General features: G+C 44.8%; 1 protein-coding gene across 1 annotated transcript in view; it reads left to right on the forward strand.

Annotated features, from left to right (window-relative positions):
* The window catches only part of LOC306943084 (receptor-type tyrosine-protein phosphatase N2-like), a 196020-nt gene that overhangs the window by 111970 nt on the left and 56863 nt on the right, over window positions 1–27187 (forward strand). The window contains exon 13 of the mRNA XM_079529287.1: window positions 8038–8102. Coding sequence (XP_079385413.1) covers window positions 8038–8102 — 65 coding nt within the window. The remainder of the gene's footprint in view (window positions 1–8037; window positions 8103–27187) is intronic.

The raw sequence follows: 27187 nt of genomic DNA on the forward strand, positions 1-27187 counted from the left end.
CACACACACACACACACACACAATCAATTAGTGAGCCCCACGTCAACAACTAACAGGCCGCTGACCTGTAGTGGTATTTCAATAACGATATGCCGTTAGCGCAGCGATAATGTATTAATTTCACGCTATACTCACTCTGGTCTGAGCCCCATTTATTTCACTGTGTTTATTCATACAATGTCACAGCTGTGGCACAACAAGCTGTTGGTTTTTTTTGTTTATTGCTTGTTACCTCTTTTTCTCGCCAATTTAGTCGTTATGTGCCAATTATTTCCTCCCCACACACATTTCTGTGTTGTCACTGCTGTTGTATCCTACTGATTCCACCTGCAGCTAAGTGAGGAGCCCCCACCGGTAGGACATAGAACCTGTGACCTACTCCAGACCTCTCGCCCAACACTCCCTGGTGCTGCCCATAGGATGTGCCGTGATAATTATCACCCTGCCCGGCTTCCCTCCCCGAACGTGGGCCAATAAATGTGTTCTTATAGACGCTCTACAAAGCCAGATGCACCGTGGTGGCTTCGAACTCCCAACCTCCGCATTGGTGCAGGCACTTTACCACTATGCCATATTTAACCTTTACGGCACAACAGTGGTGAAAACAGCAGATCTAGAAACCTTTGTGTTGGCTTGTAGATCGACTATTTTCACTCTGTTTTAATTGTTCTTTAAAATAATAGTACGTACAAGGTAGCAAGTCACCATGTCGGTGCGGAATGCGTTAACAGCAGTATACTGTTAGTGTGATGTTAAAGTTGGACTGCGATGGCTTTTTCAGTCATTTTATTTAGAAATTTCAGTCTGAAACGGAAGCCCAACCTGGTCTCACCCAAACACTGTGAAATAGCACAGATTGGCATTACCATTATACATACACGCATAGAAAACCCCAAAATCCGTACATATTGCACTGAAATCCTCCCCATAGAGTCTATAGATTGTGACGGAGGAGCGCCGTCTCTACCGAACTTGAACCACGAGAGACACCAGTGCACCACCAAGCCGAGTTGCCGTGTCGAACGTTGCCAACTGAGCCCCGTCCGAGTTTTAATCCAACAGCACAGAATCGTAAATAATGTCAAACCCAAACTCACCCAAACGCAATTCCAAAATGATGGGGTCTTCTAGGCGTGTATGTACGGAAGTGATGGAAAGAAGTGAGAGGGAAAAAAAAGAGAGAGAGAGAGAGAGAGAGAGAGAGAGCGAGAGAGCAGCAGTGTTTTGTAGTGTCTCCATCTATGATCTCTCTCTGGAAGAAGCTGAATATGAACTGTGCTGCCGCACTGATACGCTCCAACACAAACACTCGACAAACATCACCCCTCGTGTGTTTCTCCAAAACACACAAGTCCTTCACAGCGGCAGCTTTACAAGAAAAGAAAAAAAAACATTTCTCTAACACACACACACACACACACACACACACACACACACACACACACCTGTTATACTTACTATTAGTTGTTGCTGTGTTGTTATTTCCACCTCCTCATCCGAGTAACCGACTAACCGAGTTAATCATAATAACAGTAGATTTCTTTAAACCACTTGGTGCAGGTGAAAGTAAAACTACAATACGTTTTTGCTGTCTCGTCATGTTGTTGTGTCTATCGGTCAACTCACTCGCTGTGCAATCTGCACGCTCTGGTAGACATGTCAAAAAATTATCCTCTCCACCAGCAGGGGGTGCTGGAGCACCCTCCGCACCCCCCTTCCAGCCAAACTAACATTTTTTGTGTGTGTGTGTCATGCAAATGTAACAAAAAGACCAAATCTAAAAAAAGCTTGCAACATATTGCATTGTGACGTGTTGGGAGCTTGTAGGTCTGTAGGTTTTATATAAATGTAACCAATGCAACGTATTAACAAGAGCTTGTGACTAAATAAGAAAAAACATTGGATCCGTTGGAACGCAGGCTATGCTAAGTATCAGCTTTGGACATACCAGGTTTCCATTGGACAGCATCATATCATGCCAGCAGTGTGTGAGTGTTTATGTGTGGGTCCATGCAGGGTCATGTGATTACAGCTCCATGCGGCCGTGGGGTCGCGACCCCATGTTGGACGGCTGCCGTCTCTCATTATACCACTGAAATACACCCTGTGCGTGCGTGCGTGCGTGCGTGCGTGCGTGCGTGCGTGCGTGCGTGCGTGCGTGCGTGCGTGCGTGCGTGCGTGTACTTGTATTACTATACTTGAAAATCAATGTTTTACTGATCTAAGAATTTAAAAGCATGATTACAAACCTCCCTGCCTCAGTATGTAACTGCTTTAAGTGATTTTATTACTGTATATGCATTGTGTTTGTACTGTATTCTATGTTTGGTGTATTAGTGGGAAGCAGCTATTGATTATGAAGTAATACTTCATAGTTATTTTCACTATTTGTTAATTTTTGTATTATTAATTATTTTTCTGCCATCTACAAACATATTCAGACCCCTAGGGTATGGCAGTGGCAGGTGCCAACTACGTACATGTTCGTAGACCCCCGTATACTATATGAAAGCGGCGACTGTCAATTTACCTTTTAGCATTGCTCCGGTTGCTATGCAACGCCACCGTCCTCACCAGCTATGGGATTTTCAAAGCCCTGTATCTCTAAAGCTTTGAGCGCTGTCCATGGTGAGCCGTCGCGCATCCCGATGATCGGATTTCATTTGTGACTTTGTCTCGCATCGCTCCGGACATGTAACCGTTTCTGACGAGAGGTAAACAGTGTGTGCTCATGCTAACGATCACTCAAAGGCTGGCATGGCTGAGCTGTGCTTATGCTATACCACAGGGGTTCCGAGACGTTGCCAAAGCATTTTCGGGGGTCCCCGGCCAAAAACGTTGAGAACCCCTGCTATACCACATAGCGGGCAGTGGAATAATTAATTTGCTCAGAAGCTTTTCGTCTATAATGACTTGCCAAAAATTGGGATTGATCATTGATTATTAAATGACCAATGTTTTTGAATGGATTACTTTGATTAACTGTTGCAGCCTTGCTGTTATTGTGGCCTAATGCAATATTGGCATCAGTGAAAATGAGGGCCCACCATCAATGTATTCCTGACAAATAAATTAATGCATGTGTGTGCATCATGTGCGTGCATTCATGCAATTCAAGTCTGTGTGTGCGCAGGGCAGGCAAGAGCACAAGCGTGTGTGCATTTGTGCGTGCATGCTGTATAAAAAAGACCCAATCCATTTGATCTATACATTGTGTGCACGCACGCACGCACGCACGCACGCACGCACGCACGCACGCACGCACGCACAGTGTGGGTGCATGGACGCACACTGGCACACACACACACACACGCACGCACACACACACACACACACACACACACACACACACACACACACACACACACACACACACCCTGTCCCCTTTTGTCATTGTTGAAAAATGAATGAATTTGGGAGCCCCCCTCCCTCCCTCAAGGCGTCTGTGATACATTGAGTTAACATAAAGCAAAAACTCTGGGACAGGCCGGGTGACAAATGAAGCGTGTGTGTGTGTGTGTGTGTGCGTGTGCGTGTGCGTGTGCGTGTGCGCGTGCGCGTGCGCGTGCGAGTGTGCGCATGCGCGTGCGTGTGTGTGTGTGCGCGTGCGTTTTGGAGGGAAATAATGAAGAATCCCCCCCCCCCCCCCCCACACACACACACACACACACACACATGCTCCCTCCTTCGCTCTCTCCATCCTTTTTCTCTTGTCATTCTTTTGTTTGTTACTCTAAATGTACTGTAGAGGTTATGGTGCATTCTGGGTAGTAGATAGACACTGTATAGAGGTGATGGTGCATTCTGGGTAGTAGATAGACAAGAGACAAAACTCCCATTAAGTCCCATAGTAACAACTAGTGCCCAGTGCCCATTAAGTCCCATAGTAACAACTAGTGCCCAGTGCCCATTAAGTCCCATAGTAACAACCAGTGCCCATTAAGTCCCATAGTAACAACTAGTGCCCATTAAGTCCCATAGTAACAACCAGTGCCCATTAAGTCCCATAGTAACAACCAGTGCCCAGTGCCCATTAAGTCCCATAGTAACAACTAGTGCCCAGTGCCCATTAAGTCCCATAGTAACAACTAGTGCCCAGTGCCCATTAAGTCCCATAGTAACAACCAGTGCCCAGTGCCCATTAAGTCCCATAGTAACAACCAGTGCCCAGTGCCCATTAAGTCCCATAGTAACAACCAGTGCCCATTAAGTCCCATAGTAACAACTAGTGCCCATTAAGTCCCATAGTAACAACTAGTGCCCATTAAGTCCCATAGTAACAACCAGTGCCCATTAAGTCCCATAGTAACAACTAGTGCCCATTAAGTCCCATAGTAACAACTAGTGCCCATTAAGTCCCATAGTAACAACCAGTGCCCATTAAGTCCCATAGTAACAACTAGTGCCCATTAAGTCCCATAGTAACAACCAGTGCCCATTAAGTCCCATAGTAACAACTAGTGCCCATTAAGTCCCATAGTAACAACCAGTGCCCATTAAGTCCCATAGTAACAACCAGTGCCCATTAAGTCCCATAGTAACAACCAGTGCCCATTAAGTCCCATAGTAACAACTAGTGCCCATTAAGTCCCATAGTAACAACTAGTGCCCATTAAGTCCCATAGTAACAACCAGTGCCCATTAAGTCCCATAGTAACAACTAGTGCCCATTAAGTCCCATAGTAACAACCAGTGCCCATTAAGTCCCATAGTAACAACTAGTGCCCATTAAGTCCCATAGTAACAACCAGTGCCCATTAAGTCCCATAGTAACAACTAGTGCCCATTAAGTCCCATAGTAACAACCAGTGCCCATTAAGTCCCATAGTAACAACTAGTGCCCAGTGCCCATTAAGTCCCATAGTAACAACCAGTGCCCATTAAGTCCCATAGTAACAACTAGTGCCCAGTGCCCATTAAGTCCCATAGTAACAACCAGTGCCCAGTGCCCATTAAGTCCCATAGTAACAACTAGTGCCCAGTGCCCATTAAGTCCCATAGTAACAACCAGTGCCCAGTGCCCCCGCCATTTTGGAGTGATGACGTAATTTCCGGTTGCTTTAAAAAAAAATCATTACAAAGTCATGCTGTACAAAACAAAAACTGTTATCCTATTCTACTCTCAAATATATTTATGAATGGATCAAAGCAGAAATTAGTAACATATTCATTCAGACTGTCAGGGTGTAAATCCTCATTTATTATCCGGGGCTTTTATTTGTCTCTACCGATTCTGATGCCGGGCTTTTATTGGAAGGAAGCTATAAGAAGGAGGCCTATATTTCTACTTTTCAAACCGATCATAATGTATAAGTCACATTTTGTGTCAGTTAGAACCCAGTAAAATGTACTGGGCTCATGTATTGAAACCAAGTCCATGAAATATTAAACAGTGCAGGTGCAGGTGCTCAATGGTCATTTTAACTTTTTATAACAATATTGCCTATGGTAAATACTATAATAACATCAACACATCAATTTAACTTGAACAACCAATGTCAATTTGAAGCTATGATTCCCTGCTTTCATATGACGTGAAAAAAAGATCCAATGGCAGTCCCTCAGTCAAATCTGGTCACAAATATATAACTTCAACTGAGATATACTACCACAGTAGCCTACTGTGGTCCATCCTATTTATTGCACATTCAAATATGTATCTAGGCCTACAGTTAGGCTACTGACAAGTTCAGAAGCAAATAATAAAATGCAATATACAATATGGCAGGCTATTTCCTATTATATCAAAGCAGTTTATATGAACAGTGCCACACTGCAGTGATCATCATCTAACTCTTGTAACTTCAACGGGGTACATACACAGAGAGAGAGAGAGAGAGAGAGAGAGCGAGAGAGAGAGAGACGCGTTAGCAACAAGCTAAGCTTAGCGTTCGTTCCTTAAACGTTTATAGAACGAACATACGGTACGTTCGTTGCATAAAGGGCAGATCTGCGAGTGCAGCGTGTCGTGTCACAAACACTCACTCATTGTCGTAGGCTGTGGGGTAGATTTAATTTGCTTGGTTTTGTGTCATTTTCCTCCCTCCTCCGCAGTTATAGACTGCTGCGCTAATTCGTTTTATTGTCCGTAGCCATGAAAAGTGCTTAGTGGCGTTCTCTCCCGAAGTTTGTCTGTTAGTTTGTTGTTGTGTTGTCCACGAGTAGCGCGACCACCGGCATCTGGACACTGACGTGACAGACAGCCAGAGCAGGAAGGTATCAGATACGGCGAAATTCAACGCCACCCCTGGTAATTAATAGGGGGACGGCTTTTTATTGAAGGAAGGAATGTATTTGAGGATTTACGGTACATGTGTGTGTGTGCATGCATGTATGCATGTGCGTGCGTGCGTGACCATGCATGTTTACGTGCGTGTTTGAGGTGTTACATCGGAAGCGCTGCCGCCATCTAGTGGTGATCCAAAAACCCACAGAGTGTCGTCTCTGGAATCGTCTCTCTAGACGTAAGCCCCCAAACCAGGGTCGAGCAATGAAGCGGCCGTCGCCTGGTGGTCCAATCTGAGAATGCAATACTTCCACATTTAAAACGCTGCTGCGCATGCTTCTATCTGCCCCCACACACTTGTGCGTCTGCTGACTCTGCTCACAACTCTGGACTGCAACTATGGACCCCCCCCCATTGGCCTAAATGTTGAGGCCAATGGGGATACCTCCGGCAGACTTCCGGGTGCTTCAAATGCCACTGAGCAACTTGAATCCAAATGAATAGCTGGCTGTCTGCCCTCTAGTTTGTATATAACTCTGTGGTGTAGAGGTGATGGTGCATTCTGGGAAGTAGACTGTGCAAAGAAAGGGAAGTATATGCCAGAGTTCCATTTGTTAAAGAAAAACCCCCAAAGAAAACAATAATGACACACGTATCATTACCTGCCAGGTGCAAAAAGTGTTGTCTCCATCGTGCATCGTTCCCCCTTTTATTATTATATTTTATTAACTTGTTAATATGTGGTTCTCTGTCACAACCTCCCGGCCGTTGTTTTTGTTCGTTTCCGACGTTCTTTTGTTGGTTCAATCACTGTGTTTTGTTATGGCTTTCCTGTAGCTCCAATTAGTTCATAACATTAGCTGCTGTTGCCACTCGCTCCACGTTGCAGCGCTTCAGAGTATGGGTTCACTTCCGCGGTGAGGCGTTTCAGACTATGGGTTCAGACTCCCATTGGCTTAGGAGGCAGCCAATCGTGACTAGGTCGCTACTAGAACGAGAAGCATTAGTTTAGTGACTGTAAGCCAGGTTTACACCTGGCAAAAAGGAAAAGGAAGGAAAAAAATAGGAATACAGAGGGACATTTTATGAACCACTTGAAGTCAGAATACAAGTGATGCAATCGTAATACATGTAATGAAACGTTAATGTATGTGATGAAATCAGAACCAAATAGATATGCTTGTCCGCCTCAGAATAATTAGGATTCATGTGGTCATAACTTTTGTGCTGATTTCATCACCTTGTGTGTGTGTGTGTGTGTGTGTCAATCTGTCTCTATCTCTCTCTCTCTCTCTCTCTCTCTCTCTCGCACGCACGCACGCACGCACGCACGCACGCACGCACGCACGCACGCACGCACGCACGCACGCACGCACGCACGCACGTACGCACGCACGCACGCACACACACACACACAGCATCACCACCACCACCAAACAAGGTATTTCTATTTTGTGGCATTCATATTTTAATTCCACCACAGCAAAACAACAGAACACCGAGTATGAAAACATTGTTTATACCCCGTCCATCTGTCTCTCCATCTGTCTCGCACTCTATTACCTGTGCACAAACATCCCATGATTCACCTGTATGAATACAGAAATGAATGAATGCACTTGTAGGAGCAGTGTGGTCTGATTGATAAGCTCGTCGATTGGCTATTTTCAGCTAAAACTTTCCCCACGATAACAAAATTAAAAGAAGAAAAAAAGAAAGAAAATACACTATTATAGAGCCCTGAGGGACTCCGCTCAACCATATGGGGTTAATTTGTTTTTCTGTGTTTTTTTTCGTGTTTGTGGTTGCAGTGCGTCAGAAGGCAGCGCTGGAGAAAGAAACCAAACTCAGCATCCTGGAGGCGGGAGTCACCGACGTGAGTACCGCCAACGCACCAGCCAATCACATGCTACGTCACTGAACAGCCAATCAGGCAGGGGCGTCATTTTGGGTCTCATGGCAATTGCGACCCTCCCTCCCCCCAATCAGGGGTAAAGTGGGTGACCTTCATGTTTCCCGACTGCCTCGCCTTCCTGCTCACTAATCCAGTGGTTCTCAAATGTTTGGCGCACATCTGAACAATCCTTTGAGCCATACCCCATGAGCCAGGCCCATACCCCATGAGCCAGGCCCATACCCCATGAGCCAGGCCCATACCCCATGAGCCAGGCCCATACCCCATGAGCCAGGCCCATAGCCAGGCCCATACCCCATGAGCCAGGCCCATACCCCATGAGCCAGGCCCATACCCCATGAGCCAGGCCCATACCAGGCCCATAGCCAGGCCCATACCCCGGCCCATACCCCATGAGCCAGGCCCATACCCCATGAGCCAGGCCCATACCCCATGAGCCAGGCCCATACCAGGCCCATAGCCAGGCCCATACCCCGGCCCATACCCCATGAGCCAGGCCCATACCCCATGAGCCAGGCCCATACCAGGCCCATAGCCAGGCCCATACCCCGGCCCATACCCCATGAGCCAGGCCCATACCCCATGAGCCAGGCCCATACCAGGCCCATAGCCAGGCCCATACCCCGGCCCATACCCCATGAGCCAGGCCCATACCCCATGAGCCAGGCCCATACCAGGCCCATAGCCAGGCCCATACCCCGGCCCATACCCCATGAGCCAGGCCCATACCCCATGAGCCAGGCCCATACCAGGCCCATAGCCAGGCCCATACCCCATGAGCCAGGCCCATAGCCAGGCCCATACCCCATGAGCCAGGCCCATACCCCATGAGCCAGGCCCATACCCCATGAGCCAGGCCCATAGCCAGGCCCATACCCCATGAGCCAGGTCCATAGCCAGGCCCATACCCCATGCAAGGCCCATAGCCAGGCCCATACCCCATGCAGGCCCATAGCCAGGCCCATACCCCATGCAAGGCCCATAGCCAGGCCCATACCCCATGAGCCAGGCCCATACCCCATGAGCCAGGCCCATACCCCATAGCCCGGCCCATACCCCATGCAAGGCCCATACCAGGCCCATACCCCATGCAGGCCCATGAGCCAGGCCCATACCCCATGAGCCAGGCCCATACCCCATGAGCCAGGCCCATACCCCATGAGCCAGGCCCATACCCCATGAGCCAGGCCCATACCCCATGAGCCAGGCCCATACCCCATGAGCCAGGCCCATACCCCATGAGCCAGGCCCATACCCCATGCAGGCCCATACCCCATGCAGGCCCATACCCTATGCAAGATTGGTGCTGAAAATATTCAGACTTTTTTCCAACGTTATTTCAATACATCGTGCATATATGAATGGCAGGTGCATGGAAACCTCCTTGTATATCCAAAATGGTAACTTTTCAGCGAATGGAAAAGAGAACTCAATGGATCCAATGTAGATATTATTTTGTCGCAAGCTCATGTTTTGTTTTTGTTTTTTTTTACTTTTCATTCGTTCAATATTCATAAAACACATAGACACACTTAACCACATTAATTATATATATCCGATCAACACGCTCACAACGCATTGTGAAGCGAGCATGTAGATCAGCAGTTTCTGCTATACTTCTGTGCCACGATATAGAATTAGTGAAATACACAAAGACACAAAGACTAATCCTGATTGCTTAAGAATGTGTCCCAAATAGAACACAAGTTAAGCATTCTTGTCAATTCTGTCTCATCTTTCTCAAATTCAAATCGTTTACAGAGCAACACAAATCTCTCTCTCTCTCTCTCTCTCTCTCTCTCTCTCTCTCTCTCTCTCTCTCTCTCTCTCTCTCTCTCTGCAATTTACAATTTACAATTTAGGCATTTAGCAGACGCTCTTAATCCAGAGCGATTTACATTAAGCAAGAAAACAAAAAGCATTTATCATGAAACGTGCGTAAGCTAAGAACGTAACAGTGGAATATCTATATAATGAAACTATACATATAAACTATACATATATACTATACTATGCTATACATATGTACTATGACGTGCTATGACTACATACAATGCAATTATAGTGCTGTCTACATAACATGCTATAAGTCTGTATCAAATGCTATCTAAGTCTACAAAGATGCTATCTAAGGGGGTAGGGTAAGTGCTATGGGCCATGATGGAGTCTGAAAAGGTGGGTTTTCAGACTACGGCGGTCATATATATATATATTTGACTGCTGAGTGTCTCAGCTCTGCTATCGATTGAGGGGCGAGAGACAGCAGTGAACACACTTATCGAGAGAGGGGAAGGGGGTGGAAAGGAGGATGGTGACAAACGGCGTCTGGGGTGAAAATATGGGAGGGAGGGATATAAGGCCAGAGAGTGCAGAGAGATGGGGAGGGGTCTATTGTTGTGACAGATCAATACTGGCTGCAAGCAGGAGCCAATTATGATCAATTGATCACCTTTAGTGTGTGTGTGTGTGTGTGTGTGTGTGTGTGTGTGTGTGTGTGTGTGTGTGTGTGTGTGTGTGTGTGTGTGTGTGTGTGTGTGTGTGTGTGTGTGTGTGTGTGTGTGTGTGTGTGTGTGTGTGTGCTCAACTACAACAACAATTATGTATCTTGTCTCTGTCGGGTGGAAACCTCATATGTCCAAAACTGTTACTTTTCAGGATTCAAATTCAAAAGCATTAAAAGTCGCAGATCTACGTACTATAGTCCAAACCTATAGTCCAAACCACGTCGCTCTGTGTCGCTTTTCCAGCTTGTACAGCAGATCTGCTGCTTTTGATTATTTTTGTGTGTAAAATGGGTGGGCCAACCTGCAGGATCTATTGCAGAGTTAGTTAGTTAGTTAGTTAGTTATAACTATATGAGTGAGTGAGCGGTGCATCGCTTGCGGAGCCTCAAATACGCCAGTGCTCTATAAGACATATCTCCAAAACTGGTGGGTCAAACTGCACTACCAAAAAGAAAGAAAGAAAGAAAGAAAGAAAGAAAGAAAGAAATATAGCTGCAAGCAGCGATAAGGCGGGACCAAGAAAGAAGACAATACGCAATAAGAACAATAATGCACAAATAAGAATCACGAGCTGAGTTGTCGCTACCCGGATTTGAACCCATGACCCTCTGCTCCAAAGGCAAGAGCTCTACCAACTAAGCTATGCAGACACAGTCAGTTGACTCATTCTAAACAGTAACATCATCCAGTATTTTCGGTAACTGTGTGTATTGGTTTTGGGGATGTTTTTATCCATTACTACAATGTGTTTTCACGTACAAACTTCTCTTTGTACGCTTTCAGTGTTATTTGGCATGACCCTCTACTAGTGACATAAGCATATGACATATGACATGTATGAATTAGAGGCAGAAGAAGAATCTTCACAAACCAGCAATTTTCATTGGCTCATAAAAACTTCATTTTTTCACTTAAGAAAAATGTGCTATGATTCTTTTGTCCGTATAGGTCCAAAGTTCACGTGTAGAAGTTTTCGTGAATTTTGATCAAAGATTCCTGGGAGGAGATACATTTTAACTGTTTTTCATATAATTTAAAATGGCGGGTGATCTAAAGGTCAGAGGTCAAAAGTCAGAACACGAAAGTTGTTCGGCATGAGGAGACATATGTGTATCATTGTCAACGGTCAAACGGTTCATGAGCTATGCATGTTCAAAGTTTGCATTTTCAATTGAGTGCTATAGCGCCACCCTTTGGCCAATCGTCATGGGCTTTGCATAGTCACCGTTGGTGACGTTTTTGGCTAGGTGGCCCAGCCTTCACCCAATCAGGATAGAGAGGGGCCTTCCGCCAATCATGATCGAGCGGGGCGGGCCTTGGTGTGTGTGCTGTTGGCCTGTCTTGTGTCCCCCCCACTGTAGTGCGTGCATGTGCACATCTTGTTACCGGGCGGACCGGGGGGTTTTCCAAATCACACAAATCACTGAATGCTCCTTTAAAGAAAGAAAGAAAAAAAATGAAACATCCACAATAAAAGTAATCATATATAAGCGAGGGATAATCAATGGGGAGCAGTCATTAGTCAGAAAGAATAAATACATAGGCCTACTGTATTTCAGATTTGCTGTATCTCTAGGCCACCACTTTGATATGAGTGAAAGACGTATTGTGAAACAAAATGGCCGCTTTGTTCTTAGCAGTGCAATGGGTCTCATTGTGATCGCATAATGTTTACAGTGTTCTATGCCGGCTTTATAACGAGCAGTCCGCCCAGGTGCCTGCTTTAAAAAGAAAAAAAGAGAAACAGGCGAACAGATCTAAATGGGAATATTCATGAAGCTACAGATGAAAGGTTTTCAGAGGACAGGCTTTGTCTGTCGGCCATTGTTCACTGTTCCAGCTGCAATTTTCATCACAAAGAGGAAAATATGAAGATGGGGGAACAAAGGAGCGGGCGTGGATGGATGTGTGTGGATGTGTGTGTGTGTGTGTGTGTGTGTGTGTGTGTGTGTGTGTGTGTGTGTGTGTGTGTGTGTGTGTGTGTGTGTGTGTGTGTGTGTGTGTGTGTGTGTGTGTGTGTGTGTGTGTGTGTGTGGGTGTGTGTGTGTGTGTGTGTGTGTGTGTGTGTGTGTGTGTGGAGTGAATAGTGTCTTTGAAAAGTGGTTGTCCATCAATACTGTCGCTGTGATATTACCCCTGTCAGGTGGAACACCTCCTATGTCCATTTTTTCATTTCCTGCTTTAACTTTTCAGGGGAAAAAAACCTTGAGTTCCACATTGTGAGCTTGCATATTGGCTATTTTTGGTGAAGATATTGAATATTGATATGGTGTAGACGGGGGGAGCGGTCCAATACAGTGCCAACTCCAGTTGTTCTCAACCTTATGCAATCTCCAGGTCCCTTACCACCCATCCTTCCCCACACCCAGAGCATTCTATTGGACAGTTGCGTAACTTACGTCAATGAGGGATCAGAAACAATATCACATGGTTCATGTAATTCAAACTAGTGACAAACACTCATATAGACACCAGTGCATTTCGTAAACTTCCGGTAGAAAACTGGTCAGATGAAGTGAACGGGAGTGATGCAACTCTCCTTTTATATGGCTCTACCCACACCCATTTAAAATGTGTGCTAAAGCCCAATGACGGAAACAGTTCAGTTTGACTCTCTCCACACTACAATATGACGTCATTCAGAATTTGTTAAAATTAGGCCTAAAATGTACACAATATTGTTGTCTCTGTGTAGTATTAGCCTGTGTGTGTGTGTGTGTGTGTGTGTGTGTGTGTGTGTGTGTGTGTGTGTGTGTGTGTGTGTGTGTGTGTGTGTGTGTGTGTGTGTGTGTGTGTGTGTGTGTGTGTGTGTGTGTGTGTGTGTGTGTGCGTGCGTGCGTGCGTGCGTGCTTGCGTGTGCGTGCTTGCGTACAATGCATGGAAGTGAAGTGCTAGCTCTCTTTTTTCCCACTGTACAGCAATCAAATGCAGCTTTGATATGCTAATGCTGGCGGACCGCCAGACCCATGTGGGCCAGGTGCATGCTGGGATATAGGTCTGGAGGAGTTCCTCAGTACTCTGGAAGACACTGCTGCTTCTCCAATTCCACACACACACACACACACACACACACACACACACACACGCACGCACGCACACACAAATCAGGTGGATTTTGGGATTAAGGTTGCCAGCTGTCCGGTGAATAATGGAATTGTCCCTTATTTGGAAACTAAAAGACGTTTGCCTTATTGAGCTGAGTGATGAGGGACACACATTGTGCATTATTCTGGGTGTTCCTTATTGAAGCGCGCTATATGGCAGCCAAATATAGGATTTTTAATGTTTGTTTCGAGCACTTACAGTATGACGTAAATCGTCATATGACCAATATAAATACATCTTGCGCCCCTCACTTTTCACACGTGTGATTTTTATTTCTGGAAATGGATATCATTAGAATGTCAGGTAGTTGGCAACCCTAACTTCATGTGACCAGTCATCTATGATGTCAGTTGTCTATGACATCTCCAAATTTGGGTAATATCTAACTTTTAAACTTTGGTTATGAAAAATAATGATATAAAAAAGAGTGTCCGCTCTGAGATTGGGAGGTTGCGGTTCAATTCCCAGCCCATGTCACCCCAAAGACTATAAAAATGTTACCCAGTGCCTTTCTGCTTGGTACCCATGCATCAATGGTTGGATTGGGGGTAAGTTCCAACAACATACTAGTGTCAGGCCCATACTAGTGTCAGGCCCATACTAGCGTCATGTCCAGATAGCTATCTTCTATGTTTCCCCCATATTAGGGATACTATAGTTCTCAACTGGTTAACCTTTTTGCCAGCTGCTTGCAAAGCGACTGGACAACATGTTGATCTACTCTCTAGCTTAGCCTAACCATGATTGTAACCTAGTCATGATTGGCTGCCTCCTAAGCCAATGGGAGACTTAAAACCGTACGCATAAAACCCATACTCTGAACGCCGCAACGTGAAGCCGTATTGGCTGCATACTCTGAACACCGTGAAGCCGTATTGGCTGCATACTCTGAACACCGTGAAGCCGTATTGGCTGCATACTCTGAACACCGTGAAGACGTATTGGCTGCATACTCTGAACACCGTGAAGCCGTATTGGCTGCATACTCTGAACACTGTGAAGCCGTATTGGCTGCATACTCTGAACACCGTGAAGCCGTATTGGCTGCATACTCTGAACACCGTGAAGCCATATTGGCTGCATACTCTGAACACTGTGAAGCCGTATTGGCTGCATACTCTGGACACCGTGAAGCCGTATTGGCTGCATACTCTGAACACCGTGAAGACGTATTGGCTGTATACTCTGAACACTGTGAAGCCGTATTGGCTGCATACTCTGAACACAGTGAAGCTGTGAGCTGATCGAGGCAGAGGCTGAAGCACACAAACTGATTATAGCTGTTCATAAACGAGAGCTTGTTTCTTTATTTTCAGACATTTTCATACAAAACATAAAAATAAACGTTCCATTCACACACCGAAGAGCGTCTAGAAGAGTGTTCTAGACAGTGTTCGTCCGTATGTCTCCCGACATGTCTCTCAAATGTTTGCGTGAGCACATTATGACATATGGCATGACACTGGTACACCGTGCTGCCCTGTGGGACACACTAGCACTGAAGGAGGACTCTCCAATGGTCTGTGTGTGTGTGGTGTGTGTGTGTGTATTCCCAGCATAAGGTCCACCATAACTTTAGGACCTTGAATGTATGGTTAACATCAAACCCGCAACCATTTTTAATGGCAGTTCACTGCGGTACCCATTCACCCTCAGTACCCATGCGTCGCGTTAAATGCAGATGATGAGCTGATACTCTCATTGGTCACGCACTTAACGCCGATAATTAGTTGAATTTAATCAGCGACATTGTGTCATTGCAGCCATTTCGGCTAGCAGAGTAACAGTCCAAAGTAACACTGGATTTGAATTCAAAACACCAATCAGTATTCTGAACACTAACCCCCGTGTCTCCCCTGTGGTCTGTGATACTGTAAACAAGGTGCTGAAAGGGAGAAACCTTGTATCTCCAGGTCTCCATCCTGTTACCCATCAGCCATCAAGACCTGAGGCCCATTCTACAAATGCCTTCTAAATCAGTAGTACTCAGACTTTTGCGTGTATTTGGCAGAAAATGTTTTTCTGATTCCAAACATTTAAAAAAAAGTACAAGTGCTGTGAGCTTGTATATCTTTTAGTTTTGAGAACCACTGTTCTAAACCAATGAATGAAAAAAAGCTAACATCTAAAATGAGAGATGTTTTTTATGAGTTAGACTTTTCCCAATGTGTGGGTGGGTCAGTCAGTCAGTCAGTCAGTCAGGCAGGCAGGCAGGCAGGCAGGCAGTCAGTCAGTCAGTCAGTCCCTTGGGGAACTGAGCCCGGGTCAAATACACATACAGTATACAGTATGGAGTCAAATGGAGTCATTATGAATATGGAGGTCAACATGAACTGATGTCAGAAACAGCACAAGTGCTCAATATGGTACATGAAGATTAGATTTTCAATAATACACTTATGTCAGATGCAATAGAAGGCATTTATTATAATGTCTTTCCCATTTCCTGAAAAGTACCGTTTTTGGATAAACAAGGTTTGCAGGATTAACACTAATTGTTGAGCAAATGACCCGGACACTCTGAAGTGGATGGGGTCATAAGCTCTCTCTCACGTCTGATTGGCTGTCCTGTGGGAACGTCCCGCCCTCACCAGCATTGTCAAACATTCATTAAGAAACATTATCAGCCAGCCGTTGAGAGGTGATCTGTGTGTGTGTGTGTGTGTGTGTGTGTGTGTGTGTGTGTGTGTGTGTGTGTGTGTGTGTGTGTGTGTGTGTGTGTGTGTGTGTGTGTGTGTGTGTGTGTGAGATAATTGACACTGGGTGAAAAAATGGGTTGCAAAATCGTGGGATAAATGTCTGCCTCTGTTATTGTCTTGTATTTGTTGTTACTTGCAGATAATTTTGTCTTGGATCAGTTTTGTATTTTGGTTCTCAATGTCTGGCACGGGGACCACCAGGGGCCCACATGGACCATTATGGGTCTGTGACTCAAAGTATACATTTTGTTTAATCTTTGGGACCCCAACTTGCATTGTGCAAACACGGGTCCATTCGGTTCCATACACTCTGAGTTACAGACCAGTATGGGACCATTTGGACCACTAGTGGTCCCCAAACCCGGCGTTGAGAAACAGGGGACTATACAGTAGTGCCCACACACACATTGGACTGCAGTGTCCCCACACACACATTGGACTGCAGTGTCCCCACACATACATTGGACTGCAGTGTCCCCACACACACATTGGACTGCAGTGTCCCCACACACACATTGGACTGCAGTGTCCCCACACATACATTGGACTGCAGTGTCCCCACACACACATTGGACTGCAGTGTCCCCACACATACATTGGACTGCAGTGTCCCCACACATACATTGGACTGCAGTGTCCCCACACATACATTGGACTGCAGTGTCCCCACACACACATTGGACTGCAGTGTCCCCACACATACATTGGACTGCAGTGTCCCCACACATACATTGGACTGCAGTGTCCCCACACATGCATACATTAGACTGCAGTGTCCCCACACATACATTGGACTGCAGTGTCCCCACACATGCATACATTGGACTGCAGTGTCCCCACACATACATTGGACTGCAGTGTCCCCACACATGCATACATTGGACTGCAGTGTCCCCACACATACATTGGACTGCAGTGTCCCCACACATACATTGGACTGCAGTGTCCCCACACATGCATGCATTGGACTGCAGTGTCCCCACACATGCATGCATTGGACTGCAGTGTCCCCACACATGCATACATTGGACTGCAGTGTCCCCACACATACATTAGACTGCAGTGTCCCCACACATACATTGGACTGCAGTGTCCCCACACATACATTAGACTGCAGTGTCCCCACACATACATTAGACTGCAGTGTCCCCACACATACATTGGACTGCAGTGTCCCCACACATACATTAGACTGCAGTGTCCCCACACATACATTAGACTGCAGTGTCCCCACACATACATTAGACTGCAGTGTCCCCACACATACATTGGACTGCAGTGTCCCCACACATGCATACATTGGACTGCAGTGTCCCCACACATACATTGGACTGCAGTGTCCCCACACATGCATGCATTGGACTGCAGTGTCCCCACACATACATTGGACTGCAGTGTCCCCACACATGCATACATTGGACTGCAGTGTCCCCACACATACATTGGACTGCAGTGTCCCCACACATACATTGGACTGCAGTGTCCCCACACATGCATGCATTGGACTGCAGTGTCCCCACACATGCATGCATTGGACTGCAGTGTCCCCACACATGCATACATTGGACTGCAGTGTCCCCACACATACATTAGACTGCAGTGTCCCCACACATACATTGGACTGCAGTGTCCCCACACATACATTAGACTGCAGTGTCCCCACACATACATTAGACTGCAGTGTCCCCACACATACATTAGACTGCAGTGTCCCCACACATACATTGGACTGCAGTGTCCCCACACATACATTAGACTGCAGTGTCCCCACACATACATTAGACTGCAGTGTCCCCACACATACATTAGACTGCAGTGTCCCCACACATACATTGGACTGCAGTGTCCCCACACATGCATACATTGGACTGCAGTGTCCCCACACATACATTGGACTGCAGTGTCCCCACACATGCATGCATTGGACTGCAGTGTCCCCACACATACATTGGACTGCAGTGTCCCCACACATGCATACATTGAACTGCAGTGTCCCCACACATACATTGGACTGCAGTGTCCCCACACATGCATGCATTGGACTGCAGTGTCCCCACACATACATTAGACTGCAGTGTCCCCACACATACATTGGACTGCAATTCAAATTGGGGGTTTGATTATTCATTCTGTACTGTACATGAATTGTCCTGATAACTGTTCCAACATACAGTCATAAGTGTTACTCTATTGATTTCCATTCTCCATTCACAACTGTGGTAGCAAATTAAATATAATTTTGTTGCACAACTAGCACTGCTACTCGACATGCGATTCCCCAGCTCGGCTGTCCGGTTGCATCTAATGGGACATTTAGCGTGCATTACTGTTGTTTGTCCTCTTCCCATTGGCTAATGGAGCCCATTTCCTGAAAAGTACCGTTTTTGGATAAACAAGGTTTGCAGGATTAACACCAATTGTTGAGCAAATGACCCGGACACTCTGAAGTGGATGGGGTCATAAGCTCTCTCTCACGCCTGATTGGCTGTCCTGTGGGAACGTCCCGCCCTCACCAGCATTGTCAAACATTCATTAAGAAACAATATCAGCCAGCCGTCGAGAGGTGATCTGTGTGTGTGTGTGTGTGTGTGTGTGTGTGTGTGTGTGTGTGTGTGTGTGTGTGTGTGTGTGTGTGTGTGTGTGTGTGTGTGTGTGTGTGTGTGTGTGTGTGTGTGTGTGTGTGTGTGTGTGTGTGTGTGTGAGATAATTGACACTGGGTGAAAAAATGGGTTGCAAAATCGTGGGATAAATGTCTGCCTCTGTTATTGTCTTGTATTTGTTGTTACTGGCAGATAATTTTGTTTTGGATCAGTTTTGTATTTTTCCTGAAAATTGGAAAATTGGACGACAGCAATGGTTCTCAATGTCTGGCACGGGGACCACCAGGGGCCCACATGGACCATTATGGGTCTGTGACTCAAAGTATACATTTTGTTTAATCTTTGGGACCCCAACTTGCATTGTCCCCACACATACATTAGACTGCAGTGTCCCCACACATACATTAGACTGCAGTGTCCCCACACATACATTAGACTGCAGTGTCCCCACACATACTACATTGGACTGCAGGGTCCCCACACATACTACATTGGACTGCAGGGTCCCCACACATACTACATTGGACTGCAGGGTCCCCACACATACTACATTGGACTGCAGGGTCCCCACACATACATTGGACTGCAGTGTCCCCACACATACTACATTGGACTGCAGGGTCCCCACACATACTACATTGGACTGCAGGGTCCCCACACATACTACATTGGACTGCAGGGTCCCCACACATACTACATTGGACTGCAGGGTCCCCACACATACTACATTGGACTGCAGTGTCCCCACACATACATTGGACTGCAGTGTCCCCACACATACATTGGACTGCAGGGTCCCCACACATACTACATTGGACTGCAGGGTCCCCACACATACTACATTGGACTGCAGGGTCCCCACACATACTACATTGGACTGCAGTGTCCCCACACATACATTGGACTGCAGTGTCCCCACACATACATACATTGGACTGCAGTGTCCCCACACATACATTGGACTGCAGTGTCCCCACACATACATACATTGGACTGCAGTGTCCCCACACATACATACATTGGACTGCAGTGTCCCCATGCACACATACATTGGACTATAGAGGTGGAGAGTGGACTGGAATACACTGAATAAATCATGCATATAAATTGGCAGAGGCATGGTGTGTGTGTGTGTGTGTGTGTGTGTGTGTGTGTGTGTGTGTGTGTGTGTGTGTGTGTGTGTGTGTGTGTGTGTGTGTGCGTGTGTGCGTGTGCGTGCGTGCCTGCGTACGTGCATGCTCATGGGAGCGTTGTGTGAGCGTGAATGCACACATTATCCAACCGGAGCAGGTTGCTCCGTGGGGCACATACAGTAGACTGTTTTTATTATTTTGTTCTGGGTACCTTGAAAAGCGCTATATAAATTGTATGTATTATATCTCCACCAGGCCAGTTGGCCTTACCCAAGGCTGTGTATGTTGTGGGTTGCGGCCATCAGGGCCTGAGAAAGCTACGGAAGAATAGCATTTCTAAATAGCCTAGGTGAAAGTGATTTTGGAGGTGAGGCCCCTCAACATGTTTTTTGTTTTTTCATGTTTTTTTTGTTTTTGTAACAAATTTTTGGGCAATTTGGGCATCCAATTTCAGCCAAACAGTAGGCCTATAGAATACTACTAGTGTGGTATTTGGCTTTGGCTCTGCATTGTTAAGATGGCCCTCAATGTGCAATTCAAATTGGGGGTTTGATTATTCATTCTGTACTGTACATTAATTGTCCTGATAACTGTTCCAACATACAGTCATAAGTGTTACTCTATTGATTTCCATTCTCCATTCACAACTGTGGTAGCAAATTAAATCTAATTTTGTTGCACAACTACCACTGCTACTCGACATGCGATTCCCCAGCTCGGCTGACCGGTTGCATCTAATGGGACATTTAGCGTGCATTACTGTTGTTTGTCCTCTTCCCATTGGCTAATGGAGCCATTCTCAATCAGCCCATGCAGTGCATAGTAAGAAATTAGCAGCAATTAATTTCCCTTTAGCGTATTAGCGCTATTCCCCAAGTATGCTAGCTGATCAGAAACAGTAGGGTGAGCGTGATTCTACACTGATGATTATCATTATTATCTCTCACTGTGCTGACCCAGTTTATTCCTTCAGCATGTATTAGAGATTGAATATAGGCTGAAAATAGTATTGTTGTGTAGTGCTGCAATACATTTGCAGTGTTGTGTAGTTAATTTTTCATTGTTTAGAACAATTTCATTTAGCTTTGTGCAGTAGTTCCCAACCTTTAGAAAGGGCCCAAAAGCTTGAAAGCATTTGCGGCCCACCCATCTGACGACTTAGTATCAGGTAGGCTAAGTATTTATTTACCTGCTTTACTGCCAGAATTGTTAATCATCTTTCGAGATCTCTCTCTTTCCGCCAAAATAATAATAATAATAATAATAATAATAATAATAATAATAATAATAATAATAATAATAATAATAATAATAATAATAATAATAATAATAATAATAATAATAATAATAAAATGTAACCACGACATTCCATTCTTTAGTTATCGGCAATTCAATATAGCTTGTTTTCACCAAAAACACAATCTGGACATTTTTATAAACCCTTTGGCGTTGGATTGGACTGGCTGGAGTTATTTAAAAAAAAAAAAAGATTTCCGGGTCTATCCATTTCTGGAAGTCATAGCATCATTCATAGATTGGCAAAGATCGCCCTCTAGCGCCATCGCTGAAAACACCAGATGATGGAGATCTCCGTTCATGGCAGTCACTCGTTGGATTTGAGATGATGGAGATCTCTGTTCATGGCGGTCAATGCCCGTCAGATGGGTTGTCCGCATGCATTTTCATTATTAGTGCTTATTTTGAATAGTCAATCAATTAATTGTATTCCATCTAGGATTGCTTGATATACCTGGTGTCTGAAGTTTTTGGCGTTTCTGATCAATCGTCAACTTCACTAACACAGCTCCAAAACATTTATCGGTATTTATTTATTTTAACGTGCACCCACTGTGCATGATAAATGTTTCTGAACGGACAATGTCTCACAACATCTGACCTTGGACAACCCTTTTATCAAACGATGAATTCTTGAACAGATTGTGTTGTTTTCCAAGCCAGTATACTGCTGCCTTTTTAGCTTGCTTCCAAACAAACAGGGCAATTATCTTGTGTCCCAAAGCCAAGAGAAAGGAAAATAACTGATAATGGCTGACAGTAGATTTGATCAATGCAATCATTTCATCCAGTTTGAAAGATTTAAATGCTTTTAGAATAGTATCTGTCACCTCTGGTAAGGACATCTAGAACATCTCTCCCAACTCTGAGTTTTAAACTGCTTTTCGCTTGGGTTCAAGCCAGTGGTGCTAGAAGTATCCGGATTCAGTTAATAATATACAACTTTTAATGAAAACCAAATGTAGATGTTTTTCCAACGTTTTCAAAATGAGTTTTTTTCAAAATAGCCAATTTGCCTTGTGAGCTTGTAGATCTGCATTGTGAGCTTGTAGATCGTCTATTTTCCGAATATATCTGCATTGTGAGCTTGTAGATTGTCTATTTTCCGAATATATCTGCATTGTGAGCATGTAGAGTGGGTATTTTTGAATAGACAAAGTATAAAATAGGACTTAATTGGTTAATGTATGTATGTATGTATGTATGTATGTATGTATGTATGTATGTATGTATGTATGTATGTATGTATGTATGTATGTATGTATGTATGTATTGTTTTGTAATAATAATCAAAATTTACAAAGTAAGCTGTAATTGTAAATAAATATAGACAATTGCTTATTTGAAGGATATCTCCCGTCACCCTAGGTTTTAAACTCTTTCATTTCTGAGTTCAAGCGTGCTACCGAGACTATTTTTGTCAGCATAATGCAATTGTCTGAGTTTTGATAATAGGAATAAACAACAAATGTCTTCCAGCCAGCCACCGTGAAATGAGGAAGATACTGACAATGAACCCTATTCGGGGCATGATGTCATAATACGCAAACATTCTGTAGCCAGTGTTGCCAGATCTGGAAAGAGAAGCAAGTGGTCTTCAAAGATGTACACTATAGGCCACATGACCACGCACGCACGCACGCACGCACGCACGCACGCACGCACGCACGCACGCATGCACACACACACACACAGCTATTTCAGATTGGCCGATGTACATGCTCACAATGTATCGCATAGCGACGCGTAAAATATTTAACAAAAATGTGAAAATGTGTGTATATATAATGTGTGTATATTCAGACGGGGGTCCACGAATTACTACATATTATTTTGGGGGTCCTTGACATGAAAATGTTTGAGAACCACTGGTTTAAACAACATTGCGAAGCAAGCCCAAATAGAAATAAGCCTGCACTTTCAAAAACGAGAAAAAAAAGCCAACGCCACCCGCAACTACCAATATTTGCAAGTGCAAGGTAATTTAATAAGCGGACGTGGCAATTCTGAAAACAGATAAATAGAGACATATAGCTTAATGTTAAACCCTCTTTTCCTCTGACACCTCCGCTGATAGAGGCAAGGCGTTTACAACAATGCTTAAAACCCCATAGCCTCTCAGCGCTCCATGATATCCACATAAATTGTATCCTGTCGAGGATTATTTGTGTTATTTCCATCTCCTTTTCAAAGTCAAGGCTACAGAGCATCCGTATAAATAAGCCAAACCCTGTTCCCTCAACAACGCAAAGCAAAATAGCGCTAATCCTCAACACCTCTCTCCCTCTCTCCCTCTCTCCCTCTCTCTCTCCCTCTCTCTCTTCGTTAGCAGTGTGCCAGCTCATTAGCATTGGCTCCGCTTCCTCAGATTAGCCATAATTAAACTGTGAAATCAGAGGGCCGTTGCCTTTAAGTCAGGACACCGCGCGTGCGTGCGTGCGTGCGTGCGTGCGTGCGTGCGTGCGTGCGTGCGTGCGTGCGTGCGTGCGTGTGCGAGCGTTTGTACTACTAAACTTGTGAGGACCAAGTGTCCCCACAAGTATAGCATAATTTCCGAAATAGACATCGTTAGGATTAGGGGTTTGAGTTGGAGATGGATGTACAGTATAAACTTACTGTATATACTGAGCCTGTACAGTTGATGTTTTTTACTTTAGGGATAGGGTCAAAAACAGCAGAAAATGTCGTCACAAACATACTAATTAAAGTGCTTGTGTGTGCGTGCGTGCGTGTGTGTGTGTGTGTGCACGTGTGTGCATGTGCATGTGCTTGCGCGTGCATGTGATTGCACGTGTGTGTGTGTGTGTGTGTGTGTGTGTGTGTGTGTGTGTGTGTGCGTGTGCGTGTGCGTGTGCGTGTGCGTGTGCGTCTGTGTCTGTGTCTGTGTCTATGTGTGTGTGTGTGTGTGTGTGTGTGTGTGTGTGCATGCGTGTGTGTGTGTGCGCGCTGCATGCTGCTGGTGTATTGCATCCTGGCTGCGTGCCATGCGGTCTCTTTGAAGCGCGGGCCTGTGGGGAAGTGAGCCATGTTGTTGGACTGCACTAAACTGTTGCTTACAAGTGTCGTTGGATGTGTGTGAATGAGCGGGTCAACTCTGTGTGTAACCTACACACCGCCTCTCCGCAGTGCTGGAGAAAGTACTCCCATTTTACTTAAAAGTATCAATGCTGCAATGTAGAATATGAGTATGAAAATACACGTAAAAGTCCGGAATTCCAAATTTAAATTGGTTAATATGTTTAGTAATAATCAAAAACTACAAAGTAACTAGTAACTAAAGTTTTAAAATTAATTGTAGTGGAGTAGAAGTGCAAGTATTGAAATTTGGAAATACACCTCAAAATCTTACTTAGTAGCTACAGTACTTGAGTAAATGTACTTACACTGCTGTCACACTGTCGCACGGAAACCCTGTAGCTGTATGTCCAAAACCATAGCGTTCAGGAAATGGAAAGAGAACGAATTCCACCTCCCCGCTGGGTCCTAAGAAACCACTGATTCACAACTCGTTTTCATATATATTTATAGGACCCCATGTTTGATATATACATACTGTAGGTGAAATTCGCATTGTACCCGTCCTATAACAACTAGGAGCAGTGAGCGGCTATGGCGGGCGGCGGTGGCTCAGGGGTAGAGTGGCTGGATGGTAACCGCAAGGTTGCCTGTTCGAACCCGGGGCTCCCCCAGAGTTAGTGTCGAAGTGTCCTTGAGCAAGACACTGAACCCCAAATTGCTCCTGATGTGCTGGTTGGTGCCTTGCATGGTTTCCACCGCCATCGGTGTAAGGATTATAATGTCTGAGCTATAATGTCACCACGCCTCTCAGCCATTATAAAATACACGATAACCTCACACCTCTTGTGGCTTATTGCTTTATTCTGTTCTATATAATGTACAAAAATGGATTCTTTTAATTTGTATTTCAAGGCACTAAGGATTTTACAGTGTGGTCGCTGACGGTTCATATACAGAAGCAGGGTGTTTATTTACACCCAGCATTCAAACACCCCAGCGGCCATGTTCACTCACACCACACACCCAGGGGGGTCGTTGTCATGGCGATGACATGGGCCCAGTCCAAGCTAATGATGCATAATTATGCACGTTTTTCCCCCCTTAATGTTGTTTCGTATTCTTTTTTTTTCTTGCCGTGCTCCCTGTGGTGATAACTGTGACCTCAGCCACCAAGCTGTGTGTGTGTGTGTGTGTGTGTGTGTGTGTGTGTGTGTGTGTGTGTGTGTGTGTGTGTGTGTGTGTGTGTGTGTGTGTGTGTGTGTGTGTGTGTGTGTGTGTGTGTGTGTGTGTGTGCGTGTGTGTGTGCGTGTGTGTGCCTGCTTGCTTGCTTGCTTTGGGGAAACAGAATGGACAGTCGAATGGCAACGAATAAATGGCGAGAAATGCAACCCGTGCGTTGGCGCTGGAGCCTCTCGCTGCTTTGGGGGCGCGGTCATGGTCATTGTGTGCAACGTGCCCTACCGGGTCACATGGCAGTCATATTCCGTTCCTCGCTCAACTGCATATCGGTTTAGTGTCGCCAAAAAGCAGCTACTGAAAACTAGACATTTACAATTTAGAAAATGTAGCACATATACTCTTATTTACAAGCTCTTTGTCACTATACTTCACTGTTTATCGACACTCGTTTATCGAGTTCATGCTTTCTATACTTAGTTTGATTTCACACTTGGATAAGAGCGTTTTCTAAATGCCAAAATTTAGCAGAGTGCAAGGAAAACAATTGACTTGGATACCAGGTAAACGTCAAACCTATATCTGTCTAAATATATAAACAACATGCTATCTACATTCTTAACATTAAAGGGATATTTCACTTTAAAACATGTTTGGGGTCAACATTTACTTGTGCTTGTGTGTGGACTGTGGAGCCCAGATAATTTGTTTGATTCAATATTTAGATATTTTATATTCATTTTGTCAGATATAAACCTTCCTATATAAACCATGTGTAACTTCAAACTCCATTTCAACCTTGTTATATTCATTTAAAACACATCCTTGGTTCTGGTGACTGATATTGTCATTCTAACTCGTGAGTTGTTTTTCCCTTTTATTTTATTTTTTTATTATTATTATTTTGTATTTATATTTTTCATAGTTTTTCATTTTTCATGCTTTCCTGGTTTTAATGGGTTATGTGAACCCATACAAACCCAAGTCAGGATGGATCCATTCCTTCATGTTGAAAATGCCAGATTCTGACCCGATACCGTCCGATTGTCACAGCAGAAATCAAGACTCATCAGATTTAATACTTTAATAATTAGTCAGAAATGTAAACATCACTTGCTACAGTAAGAGACATTACATCTAAAAGGATAACACAAAATGTCCTGGGCACTTGTTTCCATGTATTCAATTCATCAATACATTACATATAGTGTTGTATTTCTGATCACAATGTATTATTATTTATTTTGATCGTGGTTACTCCCTCTATGGCTGTGGGTGTCACTCACTTTGGATAAGTAGTTCGACATTATGAGGGTATTAAGAGCACTGAGAGCACTGTCTCTTTGACTATCTTAATACCAATCCCATCCCCAGTGATATTTGCGTTACCCTGTCTTCTATACCATGAGTCATCCTAAACTAGCAGTGAGTGTTAGAATTAGGTGGGTCATGGGCCTTAAGGCCGAGAAGTAGTCGAATCAGTTTGTTTTGGGAGGTCTGAAGCTTAGATTTTAA

This window comes from Electrona antarctica, assembly GCF_951216825.1.
Source record: "Electrona antarctica genome assembly, chromosome: 19".
NCBI classification, from domain to species: Eukaryota; Metazoa; Chordata; class Actinopteri; order Myctophiformes; family Myctophidae; genus Electrona; species Electrona antarctica.